The 20,337-nt window shown below is 37.3% G+C and overlaps 1 protein-coding gene across 1 annotated transcript; it reads right to left on the reverse strand.

The window, feature by feature from the left end:
• Window positions 1-517: 517 nt before the first annotated feature.
• Window positions 518-18,526, reverse strand: rorca (RAR-related orphan receptor C a). The gene is made up of 10 exons (XM_055051477.1): window positions 18,108-18,526; window positions 11,209-11,294; window positions 10,940-11,081; window positions 10,341-10,781; window positions 9,960-10,081; window positions 9,429-9,561; window positions 6,121-6,228; window positions 5,851-5,961; window positions 3,875-3,987; window positions 518-3,777 (listed from the first exon to the last, which is right to left on the reverse strand). The coding sequence occupies exons 1-10, from the start codon at window positions 18,112-18,114 to the stop codon at window positions 3,616-3,618; spliced, it is 1,425 nt and encodes a 474-aa protein (XP_054907452.1). The 5' UTR covers window positions 18,115-18,526; the 3' UTR covers window positions 518-3,615.
• Window positions 18,527-20,337: the final 1,811 nt, after the last annotated feature.

The raw sequence follows: 20,337 nt of genomic DNA on the forward strand, positions 1-20,337 counted from the left end.
TGGTAATCATCTTTTAAGTGTACAGCGTAGAAATGTTGTGGTTTTCCAAAGGAAATGCTCTTTATTGTTTCCAAACCTACTGAAACAATTTTAATTTACAAAAAATATCTACATTTTCTTTAAACCTGAACTTTGGTGCCGATTACAGTTTCTGCCGAGCTTAACATCTAACAAACGAATGCCACAAGTTTCCCATGCTTAAAGAACTAGTTTGACCCTTCTAGTTTTAGCTCCAGTAGTTCTTTCTACCTGTTATCATATATTTCCAAGATCTGGGAAAATGTTACTGACAGAGTTTATCTACTGTTATAGACAAACACAACAATAACCTTTTCTCTTTTCTTCATCTGTCTTGTAAATTGATATTTCCAGGCTGTCGATGTGAAGAAAATAAAATATTCTTTGCAGAAATATGTAATGCCTAAGGTAAAAGAAAATGATAAAGTAATTGCATATTTAGCACAGCAATACAAGTCATAACAAGAAAAGTATGAAGAAATATCAGCAATGTTTGATATCACTTGTAAAAAGACTTTTATTACATTCTTAAATCCACATACAGTATCACCATTGTGCAACAACACTTCACTGTGTTAAAACCTTTTAGGCTTCACAACCAATGACATAAATTATTTCATATTAAAATCTATCTTGATTTAACAACAGTAATAATCTTAAAATAAAGTCAGAAGATCATAAACAGGAGGATCATGACGAATGAGAAACCTTTAGAGAGACATCTTTAAAAACTCTTTAAAAAAATAGAATTACGTCTCTCTGAGAGAAAAAAGGACACTAACCGATGCAAAAATAACAACAGTACAACAATGGAGGATAAAAATCAAGAAACATAAGATCACAACAAAACCAACAGAATTCAGAGATTACAATTAATCAGTTATTGTTGTTTTTTTAATCTCCTATTTAATCTATGTCTTCAACAAAAGAAAAATAAAAAATGTCTTGCAATAATGATATCAGATACGGGGTAAAATCTTTGATACTTCTGTAATCAAACATTCACAAGAACATGTACTGTACACAGTGATCAAGGTTTAAAGGTCTTTTTTGTTGGTGCAAGGTGTCCGGCTAGCTCGACTAACTGCAGACGCTGTAGGACAGAGAGCCCAGCTATCTCCCTGAGTGAGTCTAAAGGGACATGAAAGTGCTGATCATAGGTCCCGCCCTCTGGACTGTTTTAATCCTGCAAAATTGATATATACATATAGAATTCTTTATATACGACACGTTTAACATTCTCAGGCCTGAAACACAAAGCAGTGCACTTTGTTACAATCTGTAAATGCCATGTAACCGGATCGTCCGATCTGCAAAAATATCAGGTAAGTATTTGGTACATTATGCTATGAATACGAATATTCGTGGAGCAGTGAGGTTATTATGCTGGAGTGCGAGAGAAAACATTGACTGTAATACACGGCAACTGAGGCCCGACATACTGAGAACAATGGGAAGGACATTATTGCACAATCCCACAATGCCACAATCTTAAGTACCGAAACAAGGGAGACATCTCCCTTCATGCTGCATGAAGTAACAAACGGTCAACAGCACTGTCCCAGCAGTGCTAAGCCAACTCGGCTTAAAGATTACTCTGAGATAGACAACATCCAACATCTGTCATGTGATTGTCTTAGGACTCCAAATATAGAGATTTAATTTAATTTCTCATGGCCTCTTTGGGCTGCTGGTACAACAAGATTTATTGTTTTACAGAAATCTAATACAACCGTCGACTTCAAATGAAAAGTTTTTATGATGCCTGCAGGCATCTAGAGATCTAACTCAAGATAGATCTGTGTATGTCCAAGGCTTCCTTGAACTAAAGGCATACAGTGCTCTGAAGTAAACAGAACAGCAGTCAAAGAGATGTCTTTAGCACAAAAAGATAAAGAGTTTTGCTCAGTTTCTTTCCAGGTTCGCCAGCATTATTTTACTACTTTTGAGGCTCTCTTTGAACGCATACTGTACATATTAACTCAGGGGGGTAGCTGATGGCTCTGTCAACCCTGTGCTTTGCCATCTAGTGTTTGGAGAAGGTGAGGTAGTAAGGGAGCTGGGAGTAAGGAATACAAGTTACAAATCTCTAATCAAAACATTTAATTGGCCCAAACCCAAAAGCAAAGAGGCCGTAGGGAGCTTAAAGGACACTCCTCTCCAACATCGTCATGTCAAACTCTTTGTCCCTTCAGTTATAGTACATTATCTTTTCAGCTCATACATTTCTTCACAGCTTTTGACCATTTTGGTTGAGTCTCAGTTGGAGTTTTAGCCAGTAAAAAAAAAAAAGGATATTTGTGAAGAAAGGGCTGAGATGTGGCACGTCCAGACAACTCTCCACAGTGGTCAGGGCTCTGCTCAGCCAAAGTAGGAGGGTGGTTGTAGACTTTCTGTCTGGTTTAATATAGGTTTTACAGCTGGCAGTCACACTACTAACACATAAAATCTTGTGCCAGGTTGGTTCATTTGGATCCTAGCAAGAACTTGTAAGTACTAATTAACCACATTCTTTTTTCATTTCTGCTACAATCGTTCTTCTTCGAGAAACAGCTGACCAGATGACTGGAGCAGAACAAAATGACCACCATCTGGTATGAGCTCTGCTCTTAATTTACACTTTTTAGATGTTTCTATATATAAATATACTTTATATATAAAAAGGTACATCTGAAAATACTTACACAATACCTCTGTAATTACCTCACTTTCTAAGTGGCATTTGGAAAAGGGGAAAAGGGATTTGGACTGAGGTCATTAATTACATAAAAAAGCAACAACTCACAGTTCACTGACATCATATCTAAAGTTGTGCTCATACAAACAACTAATCAGGTTTTAGCATAAGTGCTATCTTTTTGTGCTCTAGGTTAAATGTGTTTGTGGGTTTGAAAATGACTTACAATTAAAAAATAATAATAATAATAAAAAAAAAACCTTCCCGCTTCAGAGTTTGATCATGGTCCCTTTAAGCTTGATCATTTTACAAAACCAGCAATGTGTAGGTGCTACTAAGTATACACAAAGAAGCAACAACTGTTTTTGCACTAAACTGAAGGAGGCATAATTACTGCTAATTTCTCATCCAGGGTGAGGATTGTACTATGGGTTCATACATTCTGGTATATTATGAATGGTTGCAGTAAGGGGGGGATACATTCAACAATTGCTTTCATTGCTGTGAAGGTAACAAAGACTACACCAGAAAGGAATTAAACTCAACACGCAGTTAAAGGTGTCTTATAGAAAAATATTTTTGTGAAAAAAAAAAAAACCCAAAACAAAACAAAACAAAAAAAACTATGTAGGCTACTGCTCAATGGTTTCTTCACTTCTTTACAAAGGAGGTAACATGCACTGGCGACCCAGCAACTTCTACCGTTTTGTTGAGTTAATAGATTTGGCCTGCAAGGCGGTGAAAGCTACTCCACAGGGTTTGGACTTCAGAGGTGAGAGGAGTGTGCACTAAAGTGTAACGTGCAGGATTGTCATTGGGCTGGTTGGTTTTCCCGTATGACGGTCACCATATTTTCATCTTCCTCTAAATACACCTCAGTGTCACTATGTTAAATCACACCATCCAGCTGAGAGGCTAAACTAGCCCTCGGTAGAGTCCGGGAACGTAATTTCGCTCCCAAAAACTTCTCTGTACAAAGGAGGGAAGGCATATGCTGTCTCAGGGTGAACTAGTCGGAAAAACTCCAGTTTATCTATGTGGAGGTTGCAAATGGACCTCATCATGGGAAGCTTAGACACCATCTAGGAGGAAAGTACAGGAACAAAATACAGGTTAGAAGAAAAAAAAATAAAAACCATACACATATAAACATTGCGCAATACAGCAGAGTTTCTGTACCTTTGCTAGCTTCTCCTCTGATGCACCCTCTTTTTGCAGGCAGCTCTGCAGACCGATATAAACTTTCTCCTGCAGTTTATGGATCTTCTGGACATCTGTCAGCCAAGGTCGGTCTGAAAAAGAAGAACTCATATTTGTTATTGTCTTGTTTGCAAAGACATATATTTTGCAAAAATATATATAATCTATATTCAAATAAGCACTGTTAATGAGATAACCAATACTTAGGTAGAACTTAAAACTGTACTATTAAGTGTTTTCGTTTTACAAGGTGTTCTGGATTTGAGTGCAGCTGGTAGCATTACACAAACCTTTATTTGACAGGTACAAAATGGAATACGTTGACATGTTTAGGAGTGCCAAATAAAGGCTGATTTATGCAGGAAATAGGTGCAACATTTACACTCAAAGATAAGAGTTTGGTGACTGCTCACTGTGTTTAAATCTGTGTCTGCTTGAAGTTTCAGGCGGGCTGCCAGTCTTTGTGGGAGGAAATTCATAATGTATTTCTCTCTTTAAACAAAACAATATAAACTGGAGGCTGTTACCCTACCAATGTAAACAGCTGGATTAGGCCAAACTGTTTCTGCACAGGGTTCTGTTGTTACTTTACTCAGTTTACAACAAAGGCAGGCAGAGAAATGAAGCTGTATCCACTTGCCTTTTGACTATATTAGCATTATCAGACAGTTGTAATTATTTCAGTGACAATTTTGACAGCTGAGAAAAACAGAATCAGCATATGCTGGTCAGAATTTAAATCATAGCCGTAAAGGGTCAGTATTCAAAGACAAATTTCAGAGTTATTTAAAAAAAAAAAAGACATATAAAATAGGAAGCTGTGTAAATAAGAACAGCTTTACATTGTTCATATATATATAATTTATATGAGCAATAATAAGATGCAATTATACTGATGTAAATGAACTGGCAAAGGGCAAGTTACAAATGCAACAGAGTGACATAACAGGTCCATTGGAACATGAAGTTGTGACCCATATTGTTTTATGAACGTTGATTTATAAAGTAATAAAGTAACTAGTTCCTAATGGGACTGTGAAATTAGCACTAAATACATAGAAGGGAAAATACGAACATTAACCAATTCAGTTTTAAACTTTGTGAACACAGTTTATAATTAGCTAAGAGTGAAAAACAGTGTAATGAACATTAATTTCTTTTCCTATAGCTTATGAAGAGTTATAAGAAACTAATTTTAAAAGTTTTAAAATTTTTAAAATGAAAATGTAAAACTGAAACTTGGATAGAGATATCCGACATGAAATGCTATGTTTTCAAACTTATACTTGGTGCTTCAATGATAGTTTTTATGCTTAACTGAGATCATTTTCATTATTTAGCCAAGCCAATTGGTAAGAGTGGGTGTAAATAAAAAAACACCTCTGTTGCAACAACACCAACACATTCCCTATTTAATGAAGTCATTTGAAAGTTTGAGGCTTAATTTACATGATAAATTATGCTGAACTCCATTGCACGCACAGACTAGAGTATGTTCTTGCTCACAAAAAATACATAAAAGCATGTATTGCCTGATAATGTGAGTTTAAATATCTTTCTTCTCTATGAAAACTTTCTCGATTTCACAAGAAAAGCTAAATGGCTAAACAAATGTAACACAATAAACACACACAAGAAAGTTCTCACGTCACTGCAGCTTTAAGAATGTTTGCATGATAAAGAACTAAGACCTTCTACATCAATTAGATACGGACCTCAGTAGAAAACAACAAGGAATGATGAGTTCCACTGCACCATAATAATCCGGGATTTTGTAGGCCACTTTATGCATTAGTTGAATCAGTGTATAACAATGCTGGTAAACCTAATGTTGCATAAAATACACTATACGCCTACAACCAGTGATTCTGACTGCATGGATCAACTAGCCAGTTACTAGTTAGACTGGTTTAGCATTTGCAGGAAAGTTGTAAAATAAGGTGCAGTAATCTTACCTGGTGACAGAAGGACCGCAGCACTGAACAGAGCCATCTCGTCCTCTGATATCTGTATACGACTCATAGTTTTTGCTAAGTCAAACACAGCATTCACAAGGTCATCACAGCCTAAAGAGGGAAGAGAAGCAAAACAATGTTTGACTATAATTATTGTGACAGTTAAAAAGATTTAAAAAATAAAGACCTCAAATCACCTGCCCATCCTTTCATAATATTTATGTGACAGAAAGGCAGGGAAAGAGGAAGAAAGCCATTGCGCTGACTCACCAAGAGCTTTAAAAAGCTGAGCACTCGCAAACTTTCCATCAAAAAGCAGTGTATTATTGATGGGGTTGTAGGCTCGGCACATACGGATCAGAAGGACATCCATGCACCCTGTTGAAAGAAAGATATAGGAAATAAAAACACTTCTGAGATCTCAAAAATTACACTGACTTTGAACACAATGTTTTTAAAACAACGTTGATCTTATGTTTTCTAGGCATGATCATGGAAACTAAAAACCCTTTTCATGATAAGAGCCTGATAAACATATACGGCGGGTCTAACAGATGCTATACTGAGCAAAAGCTGGGTGAGGAAATGTGTCCCAGGGCATTTCTAGGGCTTAGAAAAAGCTCCCTCAACGCTTGGAGTCAGGGCTTCATGTCTCATTAAAATTCACCCGGGGATTGATCCTCAAAACAATCAGAAGCTCACATAACATGTTTTTTTTTTAATCTACAAGGCCACTTGAAGAACTATAGTGCAGTTAAAGATAATAAGACAAACAATAATGCAAAAATAACTTTAACAGGATGCAACTGTTTAGTATAAGACTTTACCAGAATCTGGGTCCTATGCAGAGCTTTCACATTCGTTTTGTTCAGTGTTTAGTGATAGTAATTAATTATATAACACTATCATGAAAGTAATGGTTTGTAATTTTCAAAGTGAATTTATTTTAAAAGGTTTTAAGCAGTTCGCTCTCAGTTGATAACTATTTCCTAACTGACTCTAAATCTAGACTGTTCAAGTTATCAATCTGACCTCCATGTTCAAACTGAGAGCACCATTATGCAATCTGCACTGTAAATGTAATACCAAAATATTGGCATTTGAACTTGACTATGTAGCCAAATTATAAACACACCAAAGTATGTATTTTGCTTCCTGTTCTGGATACTGTGCTCTTCTCAATTTCATTTTGATTTAAATTTACATACTTATATTGCTGAGTAGGTCTCAATGTTTTCAGGGTGTGACATTTTGTAGTAGTACAAGTTTATATTAGTTTATTCACACCTTAATTTCCTTTTTTCAGTTATAAGAACATTTCCTGCTGCTTTGGGCAAGTTTTACGGTAACATCCAATTGTAAAATTAACTTACAGTGAAATGTAAATTAGTTTTATGGTCTGAGTTTCAAAGCAAAGCTGGCTTAAAGACAAGTTTGTAGGTGGGAGACACTAAAATACTCGTCAGTCCACATTCCAGTTTCTTCTTGAGGCGTGTCACACTAAATTGATGTTTAACAATAGATTTGAATATAAAGCAATAAAAGAAGGTGTCAAAGTATACAATAAAGTACATCTTATGTTTCAAAGAGTAAAGTTCAAAACATAGACAGACTTCACTGTGTGATTTATGTGCTCAAAATGTTAACAGTGTAATTAAGTATGGGTGGTCACTGAAATCCACGCATAAAAATCATAGATTTAAGATTGCTAAAATATTTCCCTGTGTTGTTTTTCTGGCTTCTAGTCCTTTTAAAGAAATACTACAGTAAGTGCTGATGTGACCTATGTTTTTCTGTGGCTGTAAGGAGTGTAAAGCAATGAAGTGATGCAACTTCTCTATGTATTACTGCTTCCTGCCAGTCAGCTGGTTGAAATTAAGCTATGCTACTTTCCTCATGAGAAAAGAAAGACAAATTCAGCCATTGGAAGTAGGCTTGGTCAGAACAAACACAAACCACTGTGGTGAGAAAGTTAAAGGATCTCTTCTAAGGTACATTTCTATTATGAAACCTGGAACATTTTTCCCTGGAACTCTGATTTATCCTGACTGTATTTTAGTGACTGTTTCCACTGTGAAGGCCAAACAGGGCCAGACGCTGAGCGGTTAATGACTCCCACTGCAGCAGATTTGTTCGAGGACTTGCCCAGCAAAATGAAAGCAGTTTAAATTTCCAACAATAAAACTAAAATCAATGAATTTGTCACAGCAACTACATACTACAAATTATGTAGAGTCTGCTAATGTATTTGATGTAAATGTAAGAAACTTCTGTGTTAAGCAAGAGGTGAAGGGAGACAACTCTGAAACCCAGCTTTCAAGGAAGAAACTTATGAACTTGTCATATAATTAATATTTTGAAACTGGTATTACTGGAAAGTCACAGGAGCTTTGTAACATCACCACCAGTAAAATATAGCCTAAGTGATTTGTCACAAAGGAACATAATCCATAATTATAAGCAGCAGTCCCTCCAAAATAGTTGTGGTTATTTATATTTGTGCCCAAGAATATAAATAGTATTAAAATATCTATATGAATGAAGGACTTAGGCACTGTTTCTCTACTGGCAACTGAAACCATACTCCAGTGATTTAAAACACATTACCTTTAAAGTTGCAAAGCATTTTAAAGTGACATAATTTAAAAATCACTTTGCTTCCAGCTGAGTACCACCTCCAAAAGGTTCCCATGGACAATGTTATTTTCAGAAGCATGCCTTTACAAAGGTGGGGCTATTTTTAACTGCAACCGGTGTACTAAGAGAGGCATGTTTGGCGAGCAGTCAAATGGGCCAACAACTTATCTATTACTTCAGTGTGGTATTCCTGTTATTATATGTCAAGCCAAAATCTGAAATATGCTACCACATATTGCAGTTTATGTATCATAAATAAATAATCATTACAAATAAAATAATTGTACAATAATAATAAACATGATTATTTTAGGAAGCAGAAGGACAAAAATCTTATCCATTTCAAATAAAAGAAGTCTGATCATATTACAGCTGGATATTATGGCTGAAAAACGTATCACAATATAAGTGTTTCATATCAGTCATATCCACCAATGCAACGTTTTCATAACTTTGAATAAAGAGCTAATTTTTCTGTAGTTATGAGACGCAGTGACAAAATCTGAAACCGCAGCTGTTACTCAACAAGTCATTGCAAGGTAAACAAAGAGTGATAGAGTAAGTTGGTGCCACCCACTTTGCTTAGGTCACCATGAGAAGTTGAGGAACTAAAACCTTTCCTCTTCTTACATCTCCCAGAATGTGAGAGTGGATATTCTATATATTCAATATTTAATGTTCTATCACATGTATTTTCAAAGCCTGGGAATCTCATTACCAGCCCTTGCTGCTTCTTAATTACTGAAGAAATTGTGATGAAAACAAAGCTGGATGTTCTTTGGAGAATTAGAAACTACGCAGCTTCTTAGGCATGTGCAGCTGTTAATCTGTGTAGAGGTCCACCTCTCTTAGACTAGAGTGTCAACAACTATTGTTGTCGCAACTAAAAGACAGGGTGTGATCTTAGCCTGGAGGGATGTTAACGCACATCATGCACTGACCTGCTTTAAGTAGAATAATCTGGTCATTTTGACAGAGGTCCATGAAGCCAGAGATGCGCTTGGCAAACTCCACCACATACTGAATTGCGTTGGTGATGTGAACCGTGCACTGCTGCCACATCACTTCAGCTGACTGAAAAAGGGGAAAAAAGAGACATGCAGAGTGTTTCTTTGAGGACAGCAGCTCTTGAAGAACAGGTTGTGATTCATTGTTTTCTTTTGAAGCATAACTAATTAAACTTGGTATTTCACCGTGTGATTTCAGAAGACATGTGATATGATATGAATAAAAATTGTTAATGATCAAGTCGGTGAACACTTGATTTCTGTCTATTGTTAAAAACAAAAAAACCTCAAGTTAAGAACAACCAATGACTTAGATCTGGCAATCAGATCTTCTCAATTGCAGACATCTATTTATTTTATATTTTGCTTCTCCAAACTTCACTCTTTTATTCCATGCAGTGCAATACGAGTCCTATTTCAATCTTTTTGTAGACAATGATCAACATTAGTGAGTCTCACACTTACTTTGGTCTGGTATGAACGAGTCTCTTCTGGGTTATAGATGTTCCATGCCATCCTCTTCAGCTCCTCTGTGCTGTACTGGCTTGTCTCAACATGGGACTTCACTACACTCTGGATTATATGCTCTGAATGGAAGAAAATAGCATTTATTTATTCATCCGTACATCATTATTTGAGATTCGTAAGCTTTTCAATACAAAACAACAGTTGCTCTGTTATTGAGAGTTGATATAGTTAGGAAAGAAGAAAGTGGGAATATATTGCACCTAATGTTGTCATAGCAATACTTACCAATATTATCGGCACTGCAAGATTTTCTAACATACAGTCTTACTTTTAAGGATGTATTCACTGTGAAGCACCACATTTGGGGTTACAACTGACCTATTTCCAGCAGGGAGCATCCCTCTGGCAGGGGGTTGAGGATGGCATGAGAGAAGAGTCCAGAATCATGCAACAGCTGGTACTCGTGTTTGATGCTGTGGTTGCTGTCAACAAAGTCCAAGCTGGTCTGCTCTGGAGAGCTCTGAGAGGACGAGCTGCTCCCTGCGCTTCCTCCCAGCATTTCCAGGCTGCAGTAATCTCCACCTGCATCCTCTGGGGTGAGGGGCAGGTCAAAAAGCAGGCCCTCCGGCAAGGTTGTGATGTCGTCCAGGTCGCTGAGCGTGGCGCTGGAGCCCCTTCTGCAGGTGCGTCCGTGCTCTGCTAGGTCTCCATTCTCCTCGTGGGAGCCGACTCCAGTGCACTCCTGTGACTGCTGGTGCTTCTGGACCTCTGCGTACAGGCTGTCACGCTGCTTTTTAGACATGCGACCAAATTTCACTGCTGCAGCCGAAAAGCACAGAGATAAAACTTCTTAACTCAAACAGTAGTCCATAAAAGAACAGCATGCAGTCAAAGTGATAAAAAAACAAACAAAAAAAAAAAGCGGGGCCAGTGGAAACTTCGAGTTAATTAAATATAAATTGAGGGAGTGAACTCACCGTCACGGCTCATGCCAAGAGCGAGACACTTCTGCAGCCTACAGTGCTGACAACGGTTACGGTTGGTCCGGTCAATCAGGCAGTTCCTCTGTCTTGAGCAGGAGTACATAGCATTGTTTTGCTGGCTGCGTCGAAAGAAACCCTGCAAAATAACAATGACAAAAACTAAATAAGGTACCAAATAAATGTTGCAATGACTAAGTAGAGGTTTTGTTTTTTTCTTCTGTTCTTTACAGAAATATTCCTAATGAAATTTCTTATAAGCTCACCTTGCAGCCTTCACAGGTGATAACACCATAGTGGATGCCTGATGATTTATCCCCACAGATTTTACAGGGAATGACTTCTATTTGAGCTGAAGAGAAACAATAAAAAGACAGGTTATTGAGTAATAAAATAAAAATAAAAAATAAAAAAAAACTTTCCAAGGCTCATATTTGTTGGACTTTTTCTACTTTTTAAAATTCCTGAACATTTTGAACACAAACACTTACATTCATTAAAAAAGTTAAATATAAAATCTATTTAAAAGTCTAATGAATTAATAATTATTTGTTTTTATGCCGCAACTAAAATCTCTTGATAGTGTTTGAAGCACAGATAAAAATCAACTTATTTTGCAGAACATGTCACTAAATAAATAGACAAGGTTCACACTGAAACACTGAGTTGTAGATGAATATGACATTTTCTTTTAAGGGCTGCATTCAGTATTTGTCAATAGGTCCATTCAGCCATAATAAATGAAGTTGGCAGAATACACTGAATCAATATTTGCTTTGAACAGCCATGTTGATTTCTAATTCAAACAAGTTCTCTACCACCTTGCATTAGCTGCACTTGGAACAAACTGAATCTTCCTAGAAACAAAAATATGATCCATTTCAGGTCAAATGTTATCCATCATTTGCAATAGTGTTTGACATGTACTTCCTAATAATGAAACGGAACTGACACTGTGCTGAAGGATCATAAAGAAACCAGAGGAGTGTTATGAACACATATGACAAATAAGCATACATTATACATGTTGTGTTCATTACGGGAGCCTGATCCTTCTTACTCAAGAACAGCCTGTTCTTTTCATTATGTTGTTTATCTCAGTAGCTGGGCCTCCTCAACCCCAGAATAGCAGGTCAATTGCATTAGCTGAAGCCTGGGGTTATAAAGTTTCACATCGCGCACGCTCTCTCCCTCCTTTGCGCGCTGCCTCTCCTCCTTCAGAATGAGCTAACATGTTTGCAGGTTAACAAAGAGTGATGCCAAGTGGAGTCCTTTTGAGTTTATGATGCTAAAATGAGTTGCTCTCAGGATCTTGAAATCTTAAGAAATACAAAGTTTGCACCAATTTTAGGCCAGGCTATATGTAGGTAAATTATAAATACTTTAATGTTTAGTTTATTAAACAGAGAAGATAGACAACCAATTGGTCTATATTGGTTGTCTATCTTATGAAATGAAACTGTTTTGATTTCACAGTCTATCTTCTCTGCTCCTGCTGTTATCTTCTCCTTGGAGACATGACCGCACAACAAAAACATCTCTACATCTAAACAAATTTTAATTAGATTTCTTAGTCTTTTAATCAGGCAACTTGGTCAAGTCCTCACATTTTTTTTCCTTAAATCCTTCATTTTATTTTGTCGTGAACATTAGTGTCACATAAAGCTACCCACTGACAACAAGATGCAGTTTTAGTGGCAATTTCAGTCATAGACCTAGTTTAGCTCTGAACGTAATTGTCCAAAAACAAAGCCCCCATTTAGCCCTTCATTTATGTAACCCGGAATTAACTGATAATATGTGGGACACAAAACTCCAAACTATTAATAGTGCCGCTCCAATAAAATCTCCAATGGTTCCAAAATCCCACACAGAGGAATCAAGGTGTTATTGTTATGTTTGTCACTGTGCCTTTTGGATGTATATGAACTTTCATACATACAGATACATACACAGACATGCGCACACACGGTAGCTGAATCAAATACAAAGAACCAAAGTCTAGTGTCATTTCCTAGCCATGTCAAGTGGGTTTTCTTTGGTTCTTATTTTTATTGATAATTTTGTGGGGTTGTTTTAAATTTTTATCTCAAAAAGCAATTGGCTGCAGGCTGGACGCTTGGACCTTTGATTGCTACCATGTTTTGCAAGATCGCCTACATGCAGAAGTGCAGTGTGTGCCAAACCAACACTAAAGCCCTTTGCTGGGTCACACAGAGTATTAGGTAACCCGCTAAATCACAAAATAGGATTTAACTGGTCTTCACAGCTCTTCAGAAAATTGCTTTTTCTATGAATGCCCTTTTATAAAATACAACTACCCAATCACAAGAGTCACTCTGTGTGGGGAAAGATGTGCGTCATGGATCGAGAGAGAGCAGAAGATGTCAGCGACTGACATTGTTCTGAAAACTCTGACTTCGGGGACTTAAATTTGTTCCGATTTCCTTTCTAACATAACTGTCTTTCCTTTGAAGAGCCGGTTCCAGCTTGAAGAATCTTCAATTGTTTGAAGTCCTTACAAATGAAATGCAACTGAGCGATATAAATAAATAAAGGGCCATGGAAAAAAAAAAAATCCCTTTCTCCATTGCTCCCTTTTGTCCCTCCTCCTCCCTCAGAGGCTCTCCCCCACCCACCCTGTCAGTCTGTTATATAACTCCCATCTGGTGCATTCATGAACACACTCATTCAAAGGCGGTTGTCCCAGCAACAGTGCCACAACCCTCCCTCATATTGCCGCGCTCCAATTGGCTGGCGAGCGAGAGCTTTGTTCCTGAGACTGGCAGCCTCACCTGCCAGTCAGCTGAGTGACACAGTCAGGACCAGAGAGCAGGAATTGCTCCACTGACACACTTTTCACTGAGCAAAGAAGGGGGCGGGCTTGTGAGAAGAAACACAATCTGGCTTCTTGCAGCTCTTAAGGTGGAACCAAAACTGATTCACCCTTCAAAGAAGGAGAGAATAGATGCTTTTATTGTTTGCAAAAGGAGTAGTGCAAGGTTTACTCCAAGAAATGTAGCAGGCTACCAGTAGTGAGGAGGAGATTTTTTACAAGCGCAGCAAAATCTGGAGATAGTTTCATGGCCTTTACTACAGTAAGCTACTGACAGGAGGATGGATATAGCTCATAGGTGTTCATCTTGTTGCAGCACGTCAAGTATTTGTGTGAAACCTCAGCTGTGTTTGAGCTCTACCGTGAGTCTATTTCTACTCCACTGAAATATGAGCCCCGAAATTTCTTTAGCAGTTCTGCTCTACTGGCTAATAAAGGTTGCACAATATAGCTATGCCCTTAATTACTCACTGTTTGGTGTAAATACATTAGGTTTGCAAAGCATTTGTTGCATTTACTGATATCTAAACCAGTGACGTGTGTGACATTTAATGTGATATGGGGGTTGCAATTCAGCTTGGACCTGAACAAGAGCTCCTTTATCCATGGAAAACCTTATCTGGAAAACCTTGTTAGCTTTTGTTACAAAAAAAAAAAAAAAAAAAAAAGGAAAAACACAATATTTTGTTTACTCCTTTATAGCCTGACACAAGACATAACAGAAGCGGGAAACTTTTAAAAGCATTTGATCGACCTTTTAAATGGAACAAAAAACTGAAATGTTAATACATATAATGAATGTCTTTCCTTTTTGTATCACAATTGATACTTAAGGTTTTTTTGGTATTATGTAAGAAGAAGGAGGAAAACATGCTGCAAAGGAATCAAACCGCATGCATAGGGGGAACTCATAACCTCCATAATATCTGACATAAATAAACTTGATACATAATACAAATACAAATAATGTTTTGTTGTAGAAGACTCGCTTAAAAACTCATGTTTTCCAAAATATATACCATTTCTTTTCACTATATGAGAAGAAAAACTCAATGCATTCTTCACTATAATCTGTTTTTCTTATAAGGCATGTGACACCAACTTGGGTGTACATCTTCCACAAGGTTTTAAAGGACAATCACAAGGTTTTTGATTGAGGGGGTTGTCAGAAAACCAACAAAGTTAAAGAAATTGAGGACATAGGTAAATAAACATGCATTTTGCAACACAAATGTACGAATTAAGTGAATGGCTGGAAACCATATACAGTACAACATAATAAGAGAAATCGCTGAACCAAGGCCATGATTCTGCCAGCATTTATCATCTGTGCTGTGAAACCTCAGCTTTGTCCTCTCATTGCACGTAATCAAACTGGGTTCAATGTCCTATTTACCTAGTATTTAAAAGCTGCCTGAGATAATCTGTATTTAATATAAGTTTGTGAGAACTTTTGGAACCTTTATGGAAGTATTCTTATATATGAACTACTAACACTGAAACCGGTAGCAGAGCAGGATTAAAAAAAAGAAAAAAAAAAGGTATTCACACTTGAGATATGAGTGTGTCCACACTTTTTTTTCTCTCTGCAAGCTCTGGTTCTCCTTTGTTACTAGTTCTCTGTACAGTGAGTTTTCTCTTGTTCTCCTACCCAGAGGGAACAGATATCACAATAAGTCCTCATACTAACCGCAGGGCCTTTAAAAATGTACAACAGGTGTAGGAGTTTCATTGGCAGACACAGCACAAGTGGAACGAAAGGCTTTTGAGTGGACTGGTGCACTATTCTGCTTTCATGCATAATTTGAATATTTCTGTGTGGAAAGCTTCATTTAGCAGGAAATGTGTTTGTGGTTAAAAAAATAAATGAAATCAACAGCTCTGCATTATGTACGTCAAACGCAACAAAAACAAGCTGAAAGGACATTTTTATTAATCTTTTATGTATCTTCTCACTTTCTGATTTCAATAAAGTTTTCTCACACACAATAAAAAACCTACTTTCTTGATTTGTTTCTTTAACAGTATACTACTGTACATGCTGGATGATATAGCTACCCCTTCCAAGAACTCAAACCACATTTGCTTTTATCCTGCACCACTGTCAACAGAAAGTAGAGCACTTTCATTTGACTACGGTGTGTATAGTTCAAACCAAATGAGTTTCTGCAACACCAAAACAAAACCAGACTGGGAACTCCAGTTCACAGCATGTATTTTTTGCATTCTGCAATAAACCACAGAAACATACCAGTGTGTACAACTGCACCAATCACTGTCACCTTGAATTAAAATCTCTGTGTCTGTTTGGGTATCCTTGTCTTTATGTATACTTTGAGAAAAAAATACATAATATCAGATACGACACCACAATAAGACATGAAGAGCCTAAGCAAATACCAGATAATGCATTGATACCTCGAAAGATTTGCCCGCATTCTTGTGTGAAGAGTCTAAGCTTCACATAGGGGAAGCAGAATCTAAGTATGCAGTTGTCAGAGAGAAAGGGCACCTTGACATATACTGTAACTTGCTGTGATCTTCCCCAAGGCTGTTTTCTCAACAGATAGTGGCCGTGAGGCTCAGTTCAGCACAGTGATGTCCTTGGAGAGCAGACACAAAAACTCTCTTCTTGAAACCTAACACACTAACTGTGGCTTATTGTGCTACTTAAGGATGAACTGTTGTAGTCTATTTGACTCTGATGGCCCACACTTACTTAACCTCTTTATGCAAGAGTTTACATAAATAATTCCTGAATAAACAAGTATTCTTTCCACTGACTTTAGGTACCTATTTTCTCCAAACAATAATGTTTTTTTTTTCTTTTGAAAAGAAATGTGATATGTTATTTTACAAAATCCAATTGAGAAGCAGTGCTATGGTTGTAACCTTAACTGGTAGAGGAAGCTCAACTGAGCCCTGCTGTGCTTCATATGTGGGCTTGCTATGCCCATATCCTGCTTGTCCCAGCGGTGCATGATGGTCTATAACATCATGGCAAAACTAAACTAACTTGTAGATTTTTAGCAAAACAAAAATTATTTTTTATCAAAACATGCACTGATCAGGCTTTTATGGAGGCCTTCTTTTTTCTAAGAACTAAACAGCAAAAAGGAAAAATGTGAAGCAGATTATTTGACAGTTATGTATTAATTTGCAGGATGAGAAGGATTTAAAAGATTGTTATTACTCATGTCATAAAGCATGTTAATTAAACTTGGTTTTTAATAGTCTACTTCATCACATTTCAGCATGACTCCTTAATTTTGATGCATTTAATTAATGCATCTCTAGTTTAATTGACATTTCTGTGTGCACTACAAAAATACCTTTTCTTACGTAAAGGATTTTGTGAATTAAAATATTTTAAAAAATTGAATTAGCTCCTTGGCACATGCTTGTAAGATTAGAATTTATGCTTTTACATATACTTTTATCTATTGGCGGCAAACACTCACAAACACAGACACACACAAAGACTTGCTGTAATTTTCAATGACAGAACTAGGTCAATGGAGCACCTCCTCTCCCTCTCCAGTGAAACTGCTGATTCTGACAACAAAAACACTCTGTTTGATGAGCACATTATTTCAGTCGCACCACATAAATAAAACCAGCATTTATGAACTTTTATGGACATAAAACAAAATTTGCATTTATGAACCAAGGTGAACTTGGTGAACGAACCGAAAAACTCCTGCCTGAACCACAAATAGCTAATCTGGCTTTGAAAACTCTCACTTTAAAGTTGAAATTATTAGGCGCACAAAAACGTCTGTGGAAACGGACTCCTTAGCCTATTTAACCTGAACAATCCCTGCCAGCAGATATTAATGTGCCTTGACAGCCCATGAATCACTCTGCTCACCGCCTCCCTTTCCTCAGTCTTACATAACTGGAGTTAATGGCTTACTTGTAGAAAAAAAAGTAGCAGGACCAACGCAGTAACATTTGTACGTCTTTTTTTATTGCCGCCAGCTCAAATTAAGCATTACGGAGCCCAACAATTAATAACCACCAACGTGGTAAAGCTATAATTTATAAATATTCGATAAACTGTGTGCATTTGAGAATTTCATATTTCTCAAAGAGGAGAGAAGTTGTTTAGCATACTCTGTGAAATGACAGATAATTTACTGAGCACATTGCATTTGTGCATTTCTGCTCGATCTCACAGCAAGCTCGCGCTCCACGCGCTTCGGGCTCCAAAAGTAGCGCCTTCGCCGCACAGCTGAAAAGTTGCTTTGTAAACAAACCTGGCGTGGCAGGTTTGTTTCTGCCTACACTGAAGCGAATTCGCAGCACAAAAAAATTTCACCCACTCACCTCTCATTTCTTCGGTGAAGTTGAATCAACTCTCCAGGGCATGTAACTCCAAGTGGGAAAGAAGCAAGAAAGCACGGAGAACGACGGGCATTTATTCACTTAAGCGGGATAAGCTGAAAACTGCCACAATACCAAATCCTTCTTTTTTTTCCTCTCCCTCTCTCTCAACTCACTCTGGCCTTATTAGCGTATAAATCAACGACGCCTGTTTGTTATATGCTACTTTCCCCCCTGCAGCTGAGATAAAACTAGATGTGTTAAACGAGCGGTGGCGGCTCTTCTTCTTCCTGCAGCTCTCTCCTGCTCCTCTGCTCGCAATAACCCAGTTTCAGCGCGTGGACTACACATGATCCTCATCCCGCGGTCCGCCCGCCTCGTGCCCCGTGAGTTGACGCGCGCGCCTCCTCTACGTGCCTTAAGGAGGCTCTCGCGTGCGTGGGAAAGTGTGGCAGTGTGTCAGTTCGGAGAGACAGTCACCCAGCGTGGGAATTTAAGTGCAATAATAAGCGCCTATTTGTTTCCGGGTGGGTCGTTTACATGTTGCACATAGCCAGGTTTTAATACTCTGTTACTTAATAGAAAATAACTTCTCCATGGCGGCCTTCCTGGGTATTGCGTATGTGTGTTCTGAGACAATTATTTTTTCCAGAATTTCATGTAACGCACATAATTTAAACAATGTAGCGTAGAAAAACAGTCATGGACATGAGGAAGGGGAAATTTTCTTTTTTACTTCACTTCATTTTTTTGAGCTTTTTCAAAAAAGCTTTTCAGACCAACTATGTTCGGTCTCCACCTAATTCAGTTCAGTTTAATTAAATTAAAATTCAATCAAAAATACTTTATTGATCTAAAAGAAAATTAAATAATCCAGCTCGACTTAGACTTTATCTACAATGTAAATAAAGTCAGCTAATGTATTAGTTATATTAAATTCAGACTACTCTTTCTCAACTCTGTCTCAAATGTAGTTCAATTCAGTACTTAAAAGGAGAGCAACACAACAAGAGCAATCCACAAATATAGTATACTACCTAAATTAAATTAATAAAAAAGTAAAACCTACCTAAATATCTTTAAAAACATTCACATCCATTTACAATCAAATATTTTTTTTAAGTTAAGTACAATTTATGGTTAAACACAGGACAGTCAAATTAAAATGTATTATTACTTTGCTTTAAATTTCACTTTAAAGCAACACAATTCTATTTAATAAAACTAAGCAAACCAAAAAGGTCAAATTCCACAAATCAGTCATTTTAAAGGCCACTTGCTGAGATGAAGGTTTCCTATATAAACACACCAGCGGACTGTGGTAAATGTTCACTTCGATTATATCCTCATCCCAGACATCCACAGCGCTACGGGTGAGTTTAAAGTGGAAAAACTCCCATTTTAGAAGCAAGAAACCCTCCAAGAGCCATTTTAAAAAAGCTGAATGTCTGTTGCATAAAATGACAGAACTTCATTTTGCCATGGTTAATGAATAACTTAAGTAATCATAAAGGTTACATGAGGATTCAAACTGTGTCCTCATGTTCCCTTTCACTTGTAGAAGAGTTGAAAGAAGCTGTATTCATTTCACAGGATTACCAAGCTAATTTTAGCAGATATGGTGATTTAGAGGTTCATTTACAGTAATTATGCTTGCTATATCCGAATATATTGAAACCAGATCCGGAATCAGTTTTAAGAGAACGAAAGCAGCGTAATTGCATGTGTTCACAGCTTATCTAGCCTTCAATTTCAAGTACAGCTCAAAAGGTATGATGTGATTCCACTCATTCCCTTTGATGTGTGGGTGTGTTGACACATATGACAGACAATAGTAAAACACTGCAGGGACTGAGCTGCCTTTTGAAAGCAAAGCCTATCGATAAGAGTTCTGATGAAAATAATTGATTGCAACCATGGGCAAGCTGATAAGTGTATCATGTAACTTAGGCACAGTTATGAAATGGGGAGAGAGATTATGGTAAGTAGGTTAGTGGAGCAACACAGAGCTTCACACCCCTCCCTCTCTTCTATTTCTCTTTCGACATGCGTAGTTTCTCCTCAGGTCTTTTTCCACTGTGGACACTGTTGTGCCCTCATGAATACTAGTTAATTCAATGTGCTCTTTATGTTTAAAGTGGCATAAATTGTTTTGGACCGCTTTAATGTTGGTATGTCTGCATGATCTTTTTTCTGTAATTTTCAATGGGCTCAGTTTCTCCTAATTGCACAG

The sequence above is a fragment of the Poeciliopsis prolifica genome, unplaced genomic scaffold (genome assembly GCF_027474105.1).
Source record: "Poeciliopsis prolifica strain line A6 unplaced genomic scaffold, Auburn_PproV2 SCAFFOLD002, whole genome shotgun sequence".
NCBI classification, from domain to species: Eukaryota; Metazoa; Chordata; class Actinopteri; order Cyprinodontiformes; family Poeciliidae; genus Poeciliopsis; species Poeciliopsis prolifica.

Coding starts and splice junctions, on each gene's coding strand:
- rorca (XM_055051477.1), bottom strand. Junction 6,229..9,428: donor GATTATTCTACTTAAAGCAG/GTCAGTGCATGA, acceptor TTCTTTCAACAG/GGTGCATGGATGTCCTTCTG. Junction 3,778..3,874: donor CAGAGGAGAAGCTAGCAAAG/GTACAGAAACTC, acceptor CTTTCCTCCTAG/ATGGTGTCTAAGCTTCCCAT.